The sequence below is a fragment of the Gekko japonicus genome, unplaced genomic scaffold (genome assembly GCF_001447785.1).
Source record: "Gekko japonicus isolate JY-2015 unplaced genomic scaffold, Gekko_japonicus_V1.1 scaffold50, whole genome shotgun sequence".
In the NCBI taxonomy this organism is placed as follows: Eukaryota; Metazoa; Chordata; class Lepidosauria; order Squamata; family Gekkonidae; genus Gekko; species Gekko japonicus.
In genome coordinates this window covers 1,774,051-1,796,156 of record NW_015164666.1, presented here as the reverse complement: position 1 = coordinate 1,796,156, position 22,106 = coordinate 1,774,051, and the positions used below count along the sequence as shown (strand labels likewise).

The 22,106-nt window shown below is 42.4% G+C and overlaps 1 protein-coding gene across 1 annotated transcript in view; it reads left to right on the top strand.

Annotated features, from left to right (window-relative positions):
- Positions 1–22,106, top strand: part of DSE (dermatan sulfate epimerase) — a 55,374-nt gene that overhangs the window by 23,149 nt on the left and 10,119 nt on the right. The window contains exons 3-4 of the mRNA XM_015409068.1: positions 14,208–14,461; positions 20,533–20,772. Of these exons, the coding sequence (XP_015264554.1) occupies positions 14,208–14,461; positions 20,533–20,772 (494 nt within the window). The remainder of the gene's footprint in view (positions 1–14,207; positions 14,462–20,532; positions 20,773–22,106) is intronic.

Below are 22,106 nucleotides of genomic sequence, written 5' to 3'. Positions count from 1 at the left end.
AGGCACCGACGGGGGACCGAGGCAGCCGCCTGCGCATGTGTGCGCATGCGCAGTTTGGCCAGGAGCCTTGGATGCACCAGCAGAAGGATGCGCCGGCAATCCCACAGCCGCGCTTGCCGCGGCCTTTTTGGTAAGTCCACCTCTGTAGGTGGTTTGTTTTCATTGTGGATTTTCAGCCTGAAGGGCCGGATCGGGGACGGGTGTACGCCACGTCCCAGATGTTGCAGTGGGATCGCGCCCCTTTGCTGCGCCCCCGATCCCGTCCCTCTTCCGTCCCTAAACCTCCCGTGTGACCGGGGCCTTTGTTTTCTTTTACTTTGTCTGAATTGAACTGTGTATGGTAAAGAATCTCCTTAGTTTAAATAATGTTCTGTTTGCTGAACTTGGAGTGTAGCTTGAAATCCTATCTTGTGCTTTCATATCTTACATTTGAAATTGATTTTGCAGTTGTTGAGCATGGTTTATACTTTCACACTAAGTGCCTTGCTGGCTGCCTCTTTTGAAACAGTGGTGTATGGATTTCAGAGAAAATGTAGTAGATTTCATTGTCTGGTTGTCAACTAATAGTGCAATCCTAAGCAGAGTTAGCAGTGCAGTCCTAAACAGTGGACTTGAGTGGACAGAAGGGTGTAATTCTGTTGAGGACATTGAACTGTTAATCAGCTGAATTGCCCTGAATTGTATATGACCAAGGCATGTTGTTTTTTATTATTATTGCTTCATTATTCTTAATGACACCATTGTCCATGATAGTTTATAGACTAATATAAACACTAATATACAAAGGAGCTTACCTTTTAAATGTAGGTGGTGGGGGAGGAGGAAAAAGAAACAGTAGAAAGGGGAAGAGGGAAAGGGAAAATAACAGAGGATGAATTCCGGGGGGGACAGGGGCAGTATTATCCAGTTCACCCTCTTCATTGCAGCCCTCTGTGCTGTGCTGCATTTTGTTTATGACGATTCCCCAATCCACAGCAGAGGATTTGGGGGAGTGTGCAGGGAGCTTCTGGGGAAAGACAAAGGTATGTGAGTACCACTCTACCAACTCCTTCTGGAAGCTTTTTGTATTGGATCCAACCCACTGTATGTAACAGTGGGTAATAATATATATAACCCACACTTAACCTTTTGTTCTTAATAATTTAAAATAAATATGTATTTAGAGGTTACGCACCTGTTGATGGAGATAGGATTGCATTGTATGGTATTGCTTTGTACAGGATTTGCTTAATATATACTCTTCCTTTAAGAGGAATCCAGAGAAGTTTGTCTCTGAGAGCATACTATTTAATCTCTCTGGAGACCTTTTTGTTCTTGTACACAGTTGTATTTTTATTGTTGAGAGATGCTTTGACGGTATATTTCTTCATAAGGCAGTATAACGTTAATAAATATATCTAGGACTAGATGTACTTTGTGTTTAAAAACATCAAAGTTCTGCACTATAGGCCCAAACACTGCAGGAGTTCAGTTCTGTTGCCTGGATAAATAGGGCAAATTTAGCACCTATGTGTATATTTGCTTATTTTTCAGGAGTGTAGGACTACACACGGGCATTAAGCTCAGTCCAGACTGTTGTGCCTGCCTCACCATTAAGCAGAATCATATGAAGTGTCAGACCACTGATCCAGCGCTAACCAAGTAGTATGAGTAGCAGAGATCCCAGTGATTGAATCTGGGACCAGTGGTTGAATCTGAGTGGGGTTGGGTCTGAGTGTTCTTTTGAAATATCATATATAGGCTGTATCTGGAGCTTCCAAAGCCTTCCAGAAACAGAAGGGGAGTTTTGCCAGAGGAACATGTTTTCCACTGGACCAGGGCTTCTTGCATCTGAGTAAGGCCTTTGCCCTTAGCAGAATGGAAGCTTAAGATCCATCCCTAAGCTTTCTAACTGTGAGACAGCTGTAGATGAGATTGTGTTGATCAGTCAGGACAACATAGTATCATCTGTAGGTTATACTGTTTGGTGGCAGAAGATGTGTAAACGTATGCCATAGCAGCTACATCTTAGATTAACAAAGTGTTTTCCATGGGCCTCTAGACTACCCCTGGGCCTTTCCAAGTGTCAAATACTTTAAAATTACTATTTCAAGGGTTGGTAACCTTATTCATTTGAACAGCAGTTCACACATTGAGGAAGCTTAGCTACAGGTGCGCTAGGGGGCAGGTTGGCCATTTAACTTGCAGGGCTGATGGTGGCCAGGAGCAAGCAGAACCAAACTGTAGTATCTCAGAGCCTCAAGTACCTCTTTGTAGTTGGTGTCAGTTCACCAGATGTGTCTCACTGCTGTCATTTTTCAGGAGGAAGCAGTGGGGGTGTTAATACCCACTGTTTGCTGAGCTGAGTGACCCCTGCAGTGTTGGCTTATTGAACAACAGGGGCTGTTCAGCTTGGCCTTTTCCAGGGCCATTTTCACTTCCCATTCCATTCCTGGCTGACTCCAACAGGCTGGAAAACTTTGTGCTAATCCCACCCTATATCTCTGAATCCACAGAGACCAAGAACAACATGGAAATAGTGATGCAGAATTTGGTGGTCTTCCACATTCCTACAAAGAAATGGAAACACATAATAAATGACAGATATTTGAAATCATTGCCCTTTTCTGTGAATGAGCTAGCTTTCTCCCCTCCCTTGTTGATTTCACAGGACTTGAGGTTCAGAGTCCATTTCATTTTGAATGCTCTTTTTTATCACAAAGAAATTCGTTGCAGCAAATGGAATGCTTCACATCTGGCTTTCTCATAAAGTGGGATTGGCAAGTTGAATGATTCAGCTGCGTATTTGGGTTCCCTTGATTTCTGCTGAGATGATTTTGGCACTGAAACAGCAGTCTCAAGTATAAAGGAACACCCCATGATTTTCAGATTCAAAGTCTACTGGAAAACAAAAGCAGCAATTTAATAGTATTTTGAATTCTCTGTTGCTCCACTGAATGATGCATGATTTTTGTGTTACTCTGCTGCAGTTGGATACCCTGCAATCAAGGGTTCCATTTGTATGTTCTCTTTCTCAGAAGGTATTTCTGTCTTTTTCTGACAAAGAGATAAAATCAAGTTCCCCTTTAGTTTTATTACATAAATAACTTACAAAATTGCTTGCATGCCTAAGGGCTAAGTAGAAACTGAGCAACTTCTCTCACAACTGTACAACTGTGATCACAAGGTATTAATAACAAAACCCAATTTCCTTCAAAATAATTTATTTCAACAATTAAAATTTTAAAAACAATATAGAGACAGGCCATTCTTTTGTAATTTCACTGTCTATTCATGTATATTACTTGCCATTTGGGTGTCCCAGAATTTCTCCTGAAGTGGGTGGTCGGACAGTTTGTTGCTATGATGAATCATTTGGTGTGGAATTTACTTTCTTATTTATGTACAAAAAGATATGCATCTTCCTTTAAAAATGCCTAAAGACTTTGTGTTCTGCTGGCACAGTTGAAGGATCCACTTTTAAAGAACCTTTAAAAACATAGAGGAGGAAAAAAGACATTTGAAAATTTTCTAATGGGGAAAAAGTAGAACTTTAGAGGAAAACTGTACAAGCTTTTTACAAAACATTTTCTCTTTCACCACCATGAATGGGTGCTTTTTGATGAAAGGTTTCAAAATACTGTTCAAGTGGTCTTTACGTCTTCAGAATGCTTTCTTTCTAACAGCCATGGCTATCTGCCTAGCTGAGGAGGGCAATCTGGTCTGCTGCTCTGCATTACTTTGTTTACTCTTTCTAGAGCTGATACTTATCTCATGATCCCAAGCAGGGTCTCTCTTTAGCCAGCTACCCAGCTGTGTCCCTACACATTCTTTGTTTCAGTCAGATACTTTCCACATGTACTTTTTTCTGGACTCTGTCAATAAGGGTCTCTTGCTGTATCCCAGATGCTTTAACTGCGTCATACTGTACTACAGAGTTAAGTAAACATTTTCGGCGTAGGTGTGTTGAGGACTATGAGGGTTGTACTTGTACTATACTGAGCAAAAGCCAAGTCCCAGTGTGCTACCGACACTTCAGGGACTCACCCTGGATCCGGCTGGTGGGTCTAGGAGGTAGTGACTAATGAGCTGTACCCTTAGCCTTTGGCACCACCAGTCCCAGTGGCCATGCCAGTTCCTCAGGTCTTGTTGGTTGTACAGGCAGATTGGTTGTCTGCCATGTTTTTGTTTGGCATGCATGCCAGGAGTTGCCTATCCCTGGTCTACTGCATACATCGGCTGATGGAAGTTTTGACCCAAATGGAATATCCTCACCGATTACTTTAAAACTTCCTTTATATTTGGGGCACTGAACCAAAAGAACCCTGGTCCCCAAGGTGAGCCCAATTTAAATCACCATCAGGATGATTAAAGTTTTGTACCTTACTTCAACACTTACAGTGACTTCAGTGGACAGAAAGGTGTACCTGTTCTTAGGATTGCACTGTTAGTGTATATCTTCCTTCTTTTTCACTGCTTTTAAAATCTGCTATAAATATATTTTAATGTTATCTTTATTGACCTATGTAGACGTAAGAATACTAATAGTATTTTACTATGTAAAACTGAGTGATGAGAGACCCGATACGACAGAAGGTGAAAAATAGTAGTGCTCTTACTGAAAGAGGAGCTACCTGACTGTTCTGAGTGGCTTCACTGCTATTTCCACATATTTAAAAACAGCCTGGAACAATCAGTAATACCTGGTAGTTGGTGCTGGGTCTTGCGTTAAGGGAAGATTGCTTTGTAGAGATCTGAGATAACAATTGCATGTCCATCCATGATAATATAGAACTTACCAGGGGTCATTTCGTAGAAAAAGAGGTGCAAGACCTCATTAGCATAACTTATTTGCATATCACTGTCATAACTTATTTGCATAACTGACATCACCAGAAGTGTGTCAGAAGGCAACACCCACCACTCAGGCTCCACTGGACTGTTTTGGATTGCTAGCTATTGCGGGGGGGGGGGAACGTGCAGATCTGTCCTCGCACAATAAACCTTGGTCTTAAAGGTGCCACTGGACTGTTTTGGACCGGGAGGCCAGGGAGAGCTCTGCTACTTACCTTGCTGCTTCTTGCTTTGACTGAGGGCTGCTGGGAGTAGGTGGCGGGGCTTGTTGCATGTGCCCGCCCCCTGGGTTCCTTACTGTGGGAGCTCCGCTCCTCTGCACTCCTTCAGGAAATGACCCCTGGAACTTACTAACTGAAGATTGCTCCTTTAGCTGCAAGCTTGTTATATGCTTACCAAAAGCTACTGAATGTATATGGCTGGAAAATCATCCTCTGTGCAGAACATTTTACAACCTAAAGTTCAGGTTGTTTATACCATCCATATTTTTTCTCCCTCTCAAGGCTAGCTCTAAGGATACTGAGACATTATTTCATCGCACAAAGGCAGAAAACACAATTGTGCATACTGTTGAACTTCTATGTAATAAGGTCAGAATAAAGCCCACTCCTGTGCAACTGAAGTTACATTAGATTTCTTCCCATGCAATTGGAAACTCTGTGTTTTCAGGGTACCTGCACTGAGAGTGCGCGCTATGTGTACACATATTGTATTTCAGGTTTTATTATTTGTGAGCTGTCTTGGGAATTTTTAAATGAAATCACAACATAAAAATCTGCTAACTATAAGAATAAATAGACTGTACTCTGAACTTCAGATCAATGTGTGCAGGTTAGAACTGGTGTCATTGTGATCTGGCTCCCCAATCTCCATGTGTTGAAAGAACGTCTGAAGAGTTATATTGGCTTGGTATGGCCAAATCAGCAGATGGTTCCTGCATCTCAAAAGGATGAGACCTGTCTACAATTGGCTGTTGTACCCAGCTCTGATCTCACCTTTAGGCCACCCCTTCCCCAGCGAGTGACATGCTGGCAGGAGCCTGGTATTATGCTAGGCTAGAAAGGCCACCAAAGGGCACAGTGAGCCCTGGCTACAGCTAGGCTAGGCTCAGGAGCACAGCCACACATTTCCATGGCTAGTGCCAGGACAACAAGGTCCTGCCACAAAACCAGAAGTTGCACGTAATACAGAGCTGGATAGAGGGGAATGGAAAAGGAATGTTATTAAAGCTCAGGGGCTGAGGAGAATGTTCCTGAGCTGGCTCTCTTCCCGAGAATAATAGGAAGAGAGCAGGTGAGTGAAGGGCACAGTCTGGAGGTAATCTGCCTGCCACAAAACCACTATCCTAAAAAAGTGACTAGTGCCACAGTTTTATGAAATGTAATATGATAACTATAATGGGACACTGAATTAGATCAGAATTTTTTCTAAATGTGCCCCTAAGAAGGAATCTATCTGTGCAAAACACATTGGAAATTTGGAATTGAGTTTGCCAAGCAACCCTTCTCATATTCATTGGCTTTTGCTGTTTGTAGAATTTTGTAATCCTTTGAAAAGGTGTTCACAAAGCTGTGTAATCTCAGGAAATACCCAGGTCATATGCATTTTTGTTCCTCTGGTAGACGTTGTATATTTCCCACCATAATTGCTCTCCATGTTTCTACAATTTAAAGCTTGCTCTCGTTTGTGTTCTAGAAATTTGAGGAAGCAGAGGAGGTGGCTAGGCTACTCCTGAACCCCACTCCAGCAAGAGAGACGGAGTTCTTACATTATTGTGGTGGTGTGTCAGCTGCAGCAGCTCCAGTTGCTATTTTGCTGCCAGGGTAACTAAATCCTGGCTTATGATGAAGCAGCCCATGTTGTTGCTCCTCCCAACATCAGTGTCAGCCCTTAGAAAACAGTGTTCCCTGTCATGGGGAGGAGTCTCACTGTGGACTCTTTCTTCTTGATCCCAGGCTTCTCATGTTCTCTTCTCTTGTGGGAAGGAAGGCACTTCTGAGGCTCCTGTATTGCCAAGATAATGTGAGGACCCAGTTTAAGGAATAGTGTGCCAAAAGAGGAGGGTGATTTTAAAGTAATGGCTTCTCAGATTGTTAAGTAGCTGGCAGAAAAGTTGGTAGGACATAATGGTGCAGATTTAGCATTTTAAAAAAGACTCCAGTAGTGAAACAACAGAAGAGGGAAGAAGAAAAACATCCAGACAATCACAGGCCGGTTTGTACTTCCTTAGTAGAGTGCAACGTATCACAGAGAAACCTTAACCCGAAAGTGAAATTCTAACTAGTTATGATGGATGACATCTCATGAGATGAGCTATGTTCTGCCTTCTGTCATATGTATGGCTTTCTTCTGCTCTGGCATGAGTTCTCCCACCCCACCTGTCAGGTTCCTCAGCCAAACAAATGAGTACACGCTTAACATAAGGTTATACTTTAATGTAAGAGCTATAGAGGCAGTAACATCGTCACTGTTAGGAATGGCTACTTTCCTACAAGCATAATGGGATATAGGGTATTCGTACACACACACACCCCACTCCCAGGCCAATCGGCCTGACTCCTGCGTGCGAGAGAATGGGGCCCCAGGCCGTTAAAGCCAAAGCTGGGAATTGAAACTTATACCACGGGTAATTGATGGGAAGACACTACACAGGAAGCCTACAAGGTCAGAGATAAGCAAGGACCGAAGGAATGCGGCAGCAGTTGGTACACAGGTCAAGCAGATGCACTCTCACCCATAAACATCATGGCGGCATAGCTGACACTTGCTGAGGTAGAGACAACTGTAACAGGGGTACCAGCACATAGAAGGCCTTTATGCAGGTACTTGCCTAATCTCAAAGGTAGGGATGTGGACAAACTGGGAAAATGTGGTTTGGTTTGGTTCACATGTTCTGTGTAGTCCACCAGCTAACATTCTGCATGCAACATTCTGAGCCAGATTAATTTTCTGAACAGTGTTCAAAGGCAGCCCTACACACTGCATGTTACAGTAGTCAAATGTGAATGTTACCAAGGCATGTGAGACAGTATCCAAGTGAATTTCCACAGGAAGAGCCACAGCTGATGAACCAGACTAAACTAGTAAAAAGCACTCCTACCACTTCGGTCACCTGATTATTGAGAGACAGAGAGGAGCCCCATATTTTTCTTGCATGGTCTTTCTTTTGAAGTTTTTATATACTGGCTATTGCAGACATGTAGCTATAATATATATTAATCACACACACACACACACACACAAAATTTTTTTTTCAATCATCAAAGTTTATTCAGAATATAATATACATAAAAAGAGAAGAGAAAGGTTATAAAGCAATAAGTTCTTAAAACATATACAATTAAAAGATTGTATCATTGAACATATTCAAAAGCATAGCTCATAATACACGAAAGGAAAACCATCAAAAGGGAAATTTTACTAAGGGAAAATAATCTTCATAATAGCTCTATCGATCACAATTATGAACCATATAGTATAAGTTGGTGTTTTGCAGTAGAAATTGTTTCCCACGTAAACTTGTCAATTGCAATCTTGTCTAAAAACACACACACAAATCCCAACCACAGTTTTGAACGAACATGCTGTGGGTTCTGCTGTGGATATATAAATCTCCATAAATACCTGGCCTGTGCTAAAGTGTGGCTTGCTTCAGGGTGCTGGCAGCTAATGCTATCCTTTCAGGCAAAGATAAGTTGTTCAGTCTTAGACTCAGGCCTGGGAGACTACAGATGGTGTATAAGAAACCAAGCATCTGCTTGGCAGATTTTTGGAGCTCCATATCACTAGAATGATTCACGATAATGAATGAGTACTGCTCTCTCTCTCTCTCTCTCTCTCTCTCTCTCTCTCTCTCTCTCTCTCTCTTTGTGTGTGTTTGTGTGATGGGTCTCCAGCGAAGCTGCTTGGTGTTAAACTGTTAGGTGAAGATCTGTTTGACGAAGATCTCTGCCCTCTAGCCAAATTACTGTATTCTGTCAGTATGTCCTCAAGTGCTTGTGCACAGTTGCAATACAAGAGCCCTCCCTCCCCAACAACTCTGGCTCCTTCTCCTATTATTTGACTTGGATGTCATGACTTCCTGTCACATTGTTGCAATTCAGTAAGCACTATTATCAATATATCTGATTATCAACATGACCAAATTTGTGGGCACTTAAATCTGGAGAATTGGGACCAGGGACAGACAAAACAGATCTTTCTGCAAACCTGAGAAAGACCAGAATTTGCAGAACAATCTGAAATCTTTTTTTAAAAAAATGTTTTTAAAACCCCCACATAACAAAAGCAACACGTGTATCTTTACAAAACAAATGCCTTCAGTGGCTGTTGCTAAGCAACCACCACAGTGTTGTCACCATTCCAACCTTGATTTCTGGCAAGGAAAGGAGTTGGTTTTATACCCTGCCCTTCACCCAAAGGAGTCTCAGAGTGGCTTAGGCAGGGGAGGGGGTAAGGGACCATTCTAAGGCCGTTGTGACCTTTAAGGGAGGATTCACTGGGACTGGGGCCAGCAGCAACCCCCAGGCGACTTGCTCCTACCCAACTTGTGTGACTTACCCAAGATTGGCTTCTTGGTACTATTCAACAACAGCCACTGCACAAAAGCCGGTGTGGTTTTCAGAGAATATGGGAGACCCACATTCAAATCCCCCCTCTGCTGTAAAAGCTCACAGGGTGACCTTGTGCAAGTCATGTGTTCTCAGCCTAACCAGCCTCACAGGATTGTTGAGAGGATAAAGTGGAGGAGAGGAGAATGATGTAAGCTGCTTTGGGTCCCGATTGGGGCGAAATGAAGTAAATAAATATAGCAGAAAATGGAGGCAGATAAAAGGTAGATTGGTAGGTGGGTGGGAAGGAAAGAAGGAAGGAAACAGGGAAATGTGAAGATATAGGAGCTGTCAGGAGGAGGAAAAGAGAAAATAGCTTGGGAAGAGGGGTACAGGGGAAAGTGAGTCCCCACACACACACAAGTCCTTGGAGATTTCCCATTGTGGAACTGGGCCTGGCCCAATGGCTGGCACACCACAACTGGGTACCATGCAACTGAGTCTAGCCCAGCAAGAACCACCCAGAATTTTCCCAGGCTACCAGTGGGAAGGAGGTAAAACTGAAGATGGGGCAGATAAAGGTAGGTGGGTTGATGGCTGGGAAGCAAACAGGAAAGGGGACAACCTATCAAGGCTTTCAGAGAAGGAAAAGAGGAAATAGTGGGGAGGAGAAAATTTATCTGGAAATGCTTAATATTGTTAGATGAAAATGTTCCTGGGGAAATTATATATTTTAAAAAATTACTTCAGAGCTATACCTGTTAGAAACTAGCAGTAATGTTTTGATTGTTCTTTTGTGGGTTTGATGTGGAACAGGCTGTAGGCCTGGGAGAAGAAGATTCAAGCTGCTAGTGCTGAAACAAACAGCAAATGAAGACTTGATTTTAAATAGGGGAATGATGTTGATAGGAAATTGCGAGTCCCTTTCTGTTTTGGTCTGGATGATGCAGGGAAGCTTCATTGCAGTTTCTCCTCGTCAAAATTTGTTTAGCAAATTTGTGGCTGCCTCATATATTTATAGGATAAAAGTGGATATACAAAAATCTTTTGCATACATTAGCTTTTACGATAATGCATGAAGTAGCCATCTGAAAACATGGTGTGTTGTCTTTCCCTGGCTGTGGCCTGCAGTAGAATACTTCTCAGAGCTTTGACATGGCTCTGTATTCGTGCTGCTCTGTATTCATAAAGATATCTCTCTCCCCCACCCCTGTTGCTTATCTGTCTATCTCCTCCAGGTTTAGGTGTATGGATAACTTGGGAAATGGGTGTGCATCCATTCAGCTGTTTAGTGTGTGACAGAACAACAGTCTATTTAAATATTCCTATTATACATGTCTACCGGCGTTTTTATTAAATATTGTTACTACTAACATTCTGAAGAAGTGTCTAGTTTGTGTAAGTATGCTCAGGCCATAGCTCCTTTCCCACCTTACAAAGGGACTAATCTCACAGGTATCTCTGTTGCCGATGGGTTGAACAAAAAAGTGATTTTTTTCCTGTGCTGGTCATCAGTTCCCTCTTCACATGCTGTGCCTGTGTGGATTCACAGTTTTGGAAAAATGAAAGAACAGAAAATAAGCAACTAATGCCTCACTAAATGCAGGAATTATTAGGGAGGACACAGTGAGGTCTGAAATATTTGCTTCTTAATAAACACAGGATGGCTGTGGCCAGTCATTCATACAAAATGTGGGGCATCTCTGTGTATAGCTAGGATATACTAACATGAGCTGACTTTTATTATGTTGCCTTCTGTAAAATAAACTTAAAATGGATATAGCATATTTTGAGTGCATAGGAAGACATGGAGCATCACTTGCCCCAGAGCCCATATATATATATCTTGTGGCTAATAGCTACTGATGGACCTCTGTCAATGTAGCAGTCTCGAAGAACCTGGCTACAATCAGCAATCTGGGTGACAAGAAAAGCACCTAAGATACCTGGCTATCCAGTGGAATGATTAACAGTTGGGCAGTTGAAACATAAAGATAGGCAGAAGCTTTGCAATGTTTAATCTTGCATATTTTTATATTCTTAGTGTATATGCTAACCAGCCAAAAAGAAATGAGGAACTTGACATTTGACTCTGATAAACAAGTCTGTTGCAGAGATGATGGCCCAAGACAGGCCTGATGAAATGGGACATCTTGCGGTCTGAAAGTCCAGATTTACGAGAAGACAAGTCCATTCTTTACAAGAAGACCATCCCTTTACGAGAATATCTGTGTCTCAAGATATTTGCGGTGGGCTGTTGTGGGTTATGAAGAAAAGGTTAGGAAAGAATAAAGAAGGTTAATACCATGTTTGGCATAAAGGAATTATGCCCTTTTTGGGAAAGTAGTGGGCTTGTCTAATAAAAAACAGAAGTGATTAGGCGATCGTGATTGGAAGTTGTAACTCCTGACTCTCAGTTCTGGGAGGTGGAGAGGGTGTTTCTTATTTTTTTTACCACGCCGCGACAGGATAAATATCAGCTCCCAGACCTCATTCAGGCGTGTTCTCTCAGTGCCTATTGGGCGGTGAGGGACACCTGCCGCTTGCAAGCTGTATTCAAATAAAGCTGTTTGACTGAAGGAGACTGTCTTGCGAATTCATTTTTGGTAAGTGCAAATTGCGCTAACGACAAAGATATCTCTCTCCCCCACCCCTGTTGCTTATCTGTCTATCTCCTCCAGGTTTAGGTGTATGGATAACTTGGGAAATGGGTGTGCATCCATTCAGCTGTTTAGTGTGTGACAGAACAACAGTCTATTTAAATATTCCTATTATACATGTCTACCGGCGTTTTTATTAAATATTGTTACTACTAACATTCTGAAGAAGTGTCTAGTTTGTGTAAGTATGCTCAGGCCATAGCTCCTTTCCCACCTTACAAAGGGACTAATCTCACAGGTATCTCTGTTGCCGATGGGTTGAACAAAAAAGTGATTTTTTTCCTGTGCTGGTCATCAGTTCCCTCTTCACATGCTGTGCCTGTGTGGATTCACAGTTTTGGAAAAATGAAAGAACAGAAAATAAGCAACTAATGCCTCACTAAATGCAGGAATTATTAGGGAGGACACAGTGAGGTCTGAAATATTTGCTTCTTAATAAACACAGGATGGCTGTGGCCAGTCATTCATACAAAATGTGGGGCATCTCTGTGTATAGCTAGGATATACTAACATGAGCTGACTTTTATTATGTTGCCTTCTGTAAAATAAACTTAAAATGGATATAGCATATTTTGAGTGCATAGGAAGACATGGTGAAAGAGTTTTAAATAAATATTTTTTTTTCCTTGCAATTAAACACCCGATCCAGTTACCATTTGATTTTTTTTAGAGGTTTAACCCAAGGATGGATGTACTGTGCGTTTTTATAACAGAAAGAAAGCAAAGCAAAAAACCCCCAAAACCCTCCAAAAACCCCTTCGTTGGTAGAGGTAATGTTTTGCTGTGCTCACTGCAGTTCTTTTGAGCTTGACACTAGTGATCCAGTACCGTGTTCTGCAGGCAAGTAAGTGACTCCGCAGTCTTAATACATGAACCCATGCAGTTCATTATAGTCACTGGCAGGTTGGCCTGTTTTGTGACTCTGGTATTTGTAAAGAACCAGCGCCTAAAAGGCTTTACATAAATGTAAACTATTTGCATTTTTTACAGTCCCCGTATGTTATTCAGCTGATCTGAAATGTGAATAGAACTGAAAGATTATTATTCTTCCTACGTTTTATGCATCCGTTAAGTAACACAAATTGTGGACCCAGTGTACAAATGAACTGAGGAATAGTCGATCATTTGTGGAAAGCTTTTGTTCTATGATTTGCTGCCCCTCCCCATGCCATGTGTATATCTGTTTCCATCTTTATTAAGTAATTTATATGCACTGGTATACTGTCATTGGCAAAGTACAATGTGAAACCTGGCATAGTGGCATAGGCACACCAAGACATTTTCGCACTGGGCATTGCACATGTGCTTATTCCTGTGCATTGAGCACGATGCAGCAAAATGTAACTACTCTTACGTCTCATTGCTTTCCATAGGTGAAGGTGCAGCTAAGCACATGCTTATGTCATTCCCACTGAAACTAATTATGCTTGATTTTTGCTGGATCATATCCAGTTTTTTTTGTAGCTATAAAACTGTTAAGTAGACAGCTTATCACCTTAGATTCCAGGTATTAAGTGCCTAAACACTTTAGAACACATGGAGATAAAATCCAGCACGACTTTAACAAAACACACAAATATTTTTACTACACTTTTTATCATTGATATGCACACCCCATTTACCTAGGTGTTATTATCTACATAGACAGTGAAATTTATATAATCGCCATGTCAAAGGGGATATGGAGATTCTTTTTCTTCTGGGCAGCAGAGACCAATAAATACACACAGAGTTCTTCTGCTACAACGGCTGCCCCTTTATTTCAAGAGATATGCTGTATTAATGGGGCAGGCTGCAGTCACAAGAGCTTCATATGTGTTTCACAACACAGGTGATACTTCCAAGGCAACTGAATTACAGGCTGCAATCCAGAGATCCCCTTTACATATAAACTTTAACGATCAAAGCAGAGCATCTGCATTTTTTTTCTTTCCTGATTTACATCACTTCCACCAAGGTCAACTCTGGTGTTTCCTGATTTTCAAAGCCATTTATTGATCATACTGAGAAGTTACTTTTGGAAAGTAACTGGCAGCTATGGTGTATTGCCCGTGTATCAATATCTGTTTCTGTTATAAAATCATCCAAGTTTGTTTCTTCTTCTTTAAAAAAAAATACATGTAGATAAAATTAAAAGCTGACAATATATCTTTGTCTTTCACAGGTTAGTAAAGGATGCCCCGTGGGATGAGGTCCCTCTTGCTCACTCTTTGGTTGGATTTGCCACTGCCTATGATTTTTTGTACAACTACCTTAGCAAGTCTCAGCAGGAGAGATTTCTTGAGGTGATTGCCAATGCCTCAGGATACATGTATGAAGCATCATATAGGCGTGGATGGGGTTTTCAATACCTACACAATCATCAGCCTACCAACTGCGTGGCCCTGTTGGCAGGAAGCCTGATTTTGATGAATCAAGGTATGTGCTGACTGATAAGAAGGTTCCTTGCCTTTCCACAGTTAAATCACTCATGTTTGCCCATTATAAATAATATCTCAGTAATCAATACAGTTGTTTGATACATGTTAATGCACATTTAATGCAACCAGATGGAATAGTGTGTTGGGGCCTGCATGAAGTAGAATACAGCTCTGTTCCAATCATATTGATTTTGTTTATTAGAATGAGAAATGTTACTGAATCAGCCAGCTGTTAGGTTTATTTTCATCTTTATGGAATGTTACTTAATCTTCAGACTATTAACCAAAGAATGTAAGTAGAGCAGATCAATGGTGCATGCGGTCCAGCATACTGCTTTCAGTAGCAGCCAGCTGGAGGCTTCTGGGAAGCCAACAAGCAGGGCATGAAACAACAGCCTTTCTCTGTTCTCCAGCAGTTGGTACTCTTGAGGCCTCTGCACCTTATTGCATTTAGTTAAAATCACTAATATCCACCCCACCAGTGACTTGGTTGATAAAACCATCTAAACCCCGTAGCACCAAATTTCATAGTATCCAGTCATTATGCATTGTATTAAACTGCTTTTGTTTGCCCTCAATCCTCTGCCAACAAATTTCATTCTAGTGCTATGAGAGAGAGAAAAACAGTAGTCTCTGTCCACTTTCTCCGCCGTATAATTGTAGCTACTTCTGTCATTAACTGTCATATTCTAAATTAAAAAGCCTTCAATACTTCAGCCTTTCCTCACAGGGAAGGGGTCCAGTCCTTTTATCATTGTAGTTATTCTTTTATAGTTCTCTTGAAAATACAGCAACCAAGTATTGTATGTATTATTTCAAAACCGGCCACACTGTACACTTCTAGAAAAGCATTGTAATACTGACCATTACTTTCATTATGTTATCTACCTTCCAATCGGCTGGTAAGGAAATGGATTTAGTAACATCACATGCTTTTATTAGAATATCAGCAATTTCACATTTGAGCTCTTAAAATTCTGAGTTTATGCCATCCAGATGTGTGTGTATGAAGTGCTGTGAAGTCATAGCAGCCCCATAGGGTTTTCAAGGCAAGATACATACAGGGGTGGTTTGCCAATGCCTTCCTCTGCATAGGGACCCTGGAATTCCTTGGCGGTCTCCCATCCAAATACTAACCAGGTCTGATTCTGCATAGCTTCCAAGATCTGACAAAGTCAGGCTAGCCTGGGCCATCCAGACATGGTGACTTATTAATTTAAAATTTATCACTTGGTCCTAGAACTTAATTTCTTTTCACATCTATTTGGTTTAGCTCTTCAGTCTTTTTTTTTTTTTAAAGCAATTTAGGCATGTTCCAACAGGTGCAGGCTGACAGAAATTAGCTACTTTGCAAAATCTCCACCTTTTAGCTGTCTTTAGACTCCTCATTTAACTGCCTCCCTGGTTGAGTTCCTGCTTCAGATATATATAAATATTTTCATTGTTTGTTTTAATGTTATCTGGTTTTCTCTCACATTATTTGCCTCCCTGTCAATTTATCTTCATTTTTCCAGGCTTGCACTTCTTGGTATTTTCTATATAAACAAGACTTTCACTTTTTATACAAACCCTTCTTGCATTTTATAGCTTTCTTGAGTTAGCTTAATTATGCTGATATTTTCATGGACTTTTTAGTTTTTCATGGTGTGTCATACATTTTGTCTTGACTTTCTCTTAAAGTGGTTTTAAATAACCACCAAGTATTTGTCATTTTCGAAAAGTCCCCCCCCCCATTTAAATATGATCAGACATTCTGGATAGTATGTTGCATTTGACAGCATGGTCCTTAGGGCAAATGAGTCGACAACCATTAAAGAAAGGACAGCACAGTCACTCCTGCTGCCGGCAAATTCAGCACACACATTTCACACCAGAGCTTGGGTGCCACTCATAATATAAGCATGGTTTACTTTCTCTCTTGTTCACTCATTCTAGCTGAAAGCGGTTGAAATCTTCCATCATTTCCTCTTTTTGCCTGCCTCCCTGCTTTCTCCATATGAAGATAAGTTTCAGGGTTTGGGTTAGGGGTAGGGCTGCCAACCCCCCAATTTCAGGGCCCCAAATCCACTGCCAGCCAGCTGGCAGGCAGGGGGAGCCCCAACCCAGAAAAGCCTCGCCACCCCTGACGTCCCTGGTGCAATGACATCACCCGGAGGTGACATCATCACACCAAGCATGTTAAGCAGGGGACACTCTGGCATTCGGCTAAAATGTCACATCCTGTAGAATGCGCAGTGCAATGACGTCACTTCCAGGGGAAGGCCAAGATCCTCTCACCAGCACAGAAGTGAGACCTGGCAACCCTAGTTAAGGGACAATAGTATATCTTCTATGTTACAGGAGGGGGGCTAGTATATTGTCTTGGAATCCAGCACTCCAATGCCCCCATTTTGACTCCAAGGCATCTGCTATTAGCCTACTTTTACATCTGTCTAAAAATGTCTTTTTGTGTGCAATTTTTCCCTACTATGGTATTTTTAAATTGCCATAATTTGTTTCTATTTGCTCATTGCCAACTAGGTTTTATAGGCCCCAAATACATGTGATTACTACTATTACTACAGCATATGTAAGCCATAGTGCCCTGTCTGTCTACAAATATACCAGGCGGCCAGAACCATAAGGAGGGAGAACAAAGGAAACTATGGGTGCGGTTCACACACACCAGATAAAATGGGGGGGGAAGCGAGGCTATTTCCTCCGGAGGAATTTAACCCACAGTTGCATGATCACACCTCCCTTTGAAACTGCGGGCGCAGACCGTCAGTGTGTGATCAGATGCGACTGCGGGTGAGTCGGGGTTTTTTGTGTCATGTGTTTCCCATGCACTTAAACGAGGGATCAATGAATCGCACTTCCGCACTGAGGGCTCCCTGTGGAGTTTGCGATGATGCGCATACTGCGAAGGGGGGGAACAATGACACGGAGTCGGGATGGCCTGATCAGACCATCCCGGCACCATGTGAGCGCACTGGAGTGATCGGACATGGGAAAGTCTGTCCGTGGCCCGTCACAACCCGTTTACTACCGGGTTTTCCCCGGTGTCTTTTAACTTTGCTTCTGCGGTGGAGCTAAACGGGTTGCCGATGGCTGCGGGGTGCTTCCAGTTGTTGTTGTCTGATTGCGCCCTTTAAATCTGCCCGACATTCGCACCTATGTCGAGTCTTTGTATGTATGATCGCAGCCTAAAAGAAGCTAAGGGACATGAATAATTCAGCCATTTTTTCTAAACAAAGGTCCCGGTCACACGGGCAGGAAACGGCGGGGGGGGAGTGTGGCAGTTTGCCCCGGGGCAAACTAAGGCGCGGTTACCTGATCAGACCTCCCGTGGAGGTACTGTGGAGGTTCCGTGGGAAAGGAGAGGTGCCGATGGCAGGACAATCCCGGCGCGCAAAAACGAAGTGCGCGGTGCGGCAAACTGGAAGGTTTTTTTTGTTTACACCATGACTGCGCATGCTCCGTTGTGTGCTTTTGCGCATCCACAAAGACTTGAAGACAAAAAAAACTTTTTCGCCAGGGAACATGGGCGGGCGCCGGATGCCACCGGAAACGCGATCAGACGCCCGCCCTTGCCCCGCGGTTTCCGGAAACTAGTACCTCGGAGGTACTAGTTTTTTGCCGCGTGGTTTCGGCAGGAAGCCTCGTTTGAGCCACGGGAGTGCTACACTTCCCAGATGTGCCGGTGAGATCGCGCCCGGAAAACCCGCATGTCTTCCGTCTGACTCGCATGGCTAATGTTCCGTGTGACCGCAGCCAAAGAAAGCTTTTCTGTGCAGCGGCTTAGGCAACCCAGACAAGCAGATAAACAAAAACAAGATGAAAAACGATTTTTATATAGGGATGCTGTTTCTGGCGATTGATGAAGGAAAGCTGTCAGATGTCACATACAACTCCAGTCTACTGCTTTATTTAATATTTATTTACTTAGTGTTTATATAATCATCTTTCCTCTAGGCATCCCAGGACCTAAGGTGGGTATATTCATGGCCAGGAAATACTGCTCTTAGCACTACCACATTCAGAAAAAGGTTTACAGAAAAGAAGCAGCAGCTCTACCTGGGCCCCGGTCACACGGGCCGGAAAATGCGGGGTGGAAGCGTGGCTGTTTGCCCCGGAACAAAGTAACGCATGGCAGCCCGATCAGACGTCCTGTCGAGGTCCCGTGGTTAGGTGTTAGGTGTCAATCAGACGGCTAGTCTGCAGCATGGCAAAGAAGCAGCACGGCGCGTTTACACCGGCAATCGCGCCGCGCCGCTTCTGTGGCAAACGGGGTTTTTTGTTTGTCTCACCAAAGTTTGCGCATGTGCATGATCGTTTGTGCGCATCCTGTGGGGACTTAAAAAAAATAATCTGGCTTGCAAGGGGACATGGGCGGGCGCTGGATGCTACGGGATTCCAGGGGAAACGCGATCAGATGCCCGCCCTTGCCCCGTGTTGTCCAGAAACCAGTACATCGTATGTACTAGTTTTTTACTCCGCATCTTTGCCAGGAAGCCACGGGTTAGCCATGGGAGCACTACGCTTCCCAGATGTTGCAGTGTGATCGTGCCCAGAAAATCCGCCTATCATCCGTATCTTTAACGTGGCAAATGCTCCATGTGAACAGGACCCTGGTTCATTTTTGTCAAAGATCTCCTCTTGTGGCCTATAATGTGGCAGCTTTTATTCGTCAATACATTGTTCTTTCTAGTATCCTGAATTCTGAAGAGAAGCAGAAGCTGGCCAAGTCAATTTCAAAAGATGCTGGTGGGCATAATTTTCCTGAATTTCGTCTCAAATGCAAGACTTGCAATAAGAGGAAGATAATAAGATAATAAATATAAAGATATTTATTTTTAAACATTATCTTATTATCTTCCTCTTACTATAATACTACACTGTAATACTATAAGTATAAATAAGATAAATAATATATTTGTTTTTTATCTTGACAGACTGACAAAAAACAAACCAATTAATTTTCTGTATTGTGTACAAAACACTACAAGCATTTTTCACACTGCTATGAACTTCCATGAGAAATTGACTTTGAGATAATTTTTGCATAATCTATGATTTTCTAATGGGAAAAAGTCTAGAAATATAAAGCTTTAAAGTGAATTGGCCTATATATAGAAAATGTTCGCAGCTGTGTTGACACACAAAAAATCAAAATATCTGTAGGATAATTTCTTAGGACTGACCAAAACGCTACCAAATATCCAGCATTATAGGATTCTTCTTCAGGCTAAATGCTGTGGTATGTTAAAAATAGCCAAAGGGGTGTTTGAGGCATGTTATACAATGGCCAAATCCAAACAAAACAGACCTCCCAGTAATCACACAGCCAAGGAAACAAGACAAAACTGGGGCCAATATAGAACCAATAATACACTCTGAACCATGAGTAGTATGCTAGATACAATTGCTTTATGAGAGAGACCTTTGGCATGTTATACAATGGCCCACACTGTGGGTTTTTCTATTTTCAGAAATGTAGAAAAAGTAATTAAAAATTTTGAATAGTTTTTTTTTCTTTCATGACTCATAAGATAGTATGTATGTATCAGATGGAATTGTGCTCTGTTGTCTTTGAGAGAGAGGGTCCCATTGTTGCAGTTACTTTATTTTGAGTTATTTATTCTGCAAAGCCATGGGGAAAGGTAAGGAGCCACATACAGTTCCATGAACTGATCTTCTGACTGCTGAAATATAGGGCACAACTGAGCCCTTATCCCTCCTCCCTCTCTCCTTCCAGCCTTTGCTGGGCATGAGCATTTGGAAACAGGCACAGTCCTAATGATCATGCTAATGTAGATTCAACTGGCCTTCTCTTCACCAGGGCCACTCAGAACACGAGATTACTGTGTGTTCGTGTGGAAGGATGGATTGGATCTTTGTACTTTGTCTGGAGTTCTCTCAGTGAAACTTATGATTCACAATTGTTTGTTCAATATCCGGTTGGATGTTTATGCATTTCCCATAGCCCTAACCACATACTGTATATCTATCAGCACCCTTGTTTTAAAAGATAAAATGTAACTATTAGGCATAGTTTTGTGAATGTTATCCCTTTTGTTCTGCTATCAGGTTATCTTCAGGAAGCATATGTGTGGACCAAGCAAGTCCTGGCAATTATGGAGAAGTCCATAGTTCTGCTACAAGAAGTGACAGATGGATCCCTCTATGAAGGAGTAGCTTACGGCAGTTATACCACCAGATCTCTTTTCCAGTACATCTTCCTTGTCCAAAGGCACTTTGACATTAACCATTTTAAACACCCCTGGCTTAAACAACATTTTGCATTTATGTACAGGACAGTATTACCAGGTCAGTAGCTAAGATCAATTAATTTCAAAATAAAATTACTAATACATTTTTAGTGAAGACCTTAACTGGAAGATCCTTATGCACAGCAGCTGGCTGCTTCTCCAGATTAAATGCTCACTCTTTTCCTCCTAGTATTTGGTCTGCAGTAGAGCAGGAGCACCTGAAAGACCAGTAAGATTTTCAGGGGATAACCTTTCAAGAGTCAAAGCTTCCCCTCATCAGATCATCTCACAAAGGGAGCTTTGACTCTCAAAAGCCTATATCCCAAATATCTTCTTGGTCTCTGAGATTCTGCTGGACTCAAATCTAGCTGTTCTGCTCCACCTACTATCAAGTGCCAGTCATGGACAGCAAGGTGTGCATAGTGTAGGAGCATCACGTGCACTCCTGAATACTGAATGTGTCTGCAGTGTGTCAGTGTAAAGTGCCTGCAAAGTCACAGCTGACTTATGGTGACCCCCGGTGGGGTTTTCAAGGCAAGAGATGTTCAGAGGTGGTTTGCCATTGCCTGCCTCTCTGTGGCAACCCTGGCATTCCTTGGTGGTCTCCCACCCAATTACTGACCAGGGCCTACCTTGCTTAGCTTCCAAGATCTAATGAGATTAGGCTAGCCTGGGCTACCTGAAAAGGACATGTCCCCAATAGCACCCATCAGTACTCAGATTACTTTTCTTTTCTAGAGGGTAGAAGCAAATAAGTTACAATTTTCCATTTATATATGCTAGCTTCAACTGTGTTTAAGGATTGTATTAGGCTGTTCATCAGCATTACCTTTCAGACAAAATTGATATGATACCACAAGCACAACAGACAGGGTCGGTTCCAGCATGGATCTTTCCCTTGTTTCCTGCTTCTCTGCAATCCTGTTCAACCCTGGGAAAGTTGATTCCAGGGGTCACAGGACTTGCATGCTGGTTGGGGAACTGTTCTGGGGAGGAATAAAGGTGCAAAATGGCCCCCTCCTTCCATCACCACAGCTGTTCTGACAGATGAGAAGACTTCAGCCCTTTCCCCTTCCTTAATGCACCTTCTCCCCCCACCATCATCTCACCTAGCTGTTAGTCCAGAGGTCCTAAAACCCTGGGGACCAGTTTTCCTGGGATCAAAAAGGACTGCTGGAGGAGGGAACAAGGGAAAGATCTATCAGTGGAAGATGCTGACGGATGTGGATCACTGGATCCACCCCTACAGATTGTATTCTTGGGATCAAGGGGATCTAGACTATATTAAAATAGTAGCATTGTTTCCCTTCTATATATTGTGAATGAATAGTATAAGTCTGCAGTCTACCTCATACTGCTTCTTATTAGTTGTAAGCAGATTACTAAAATATA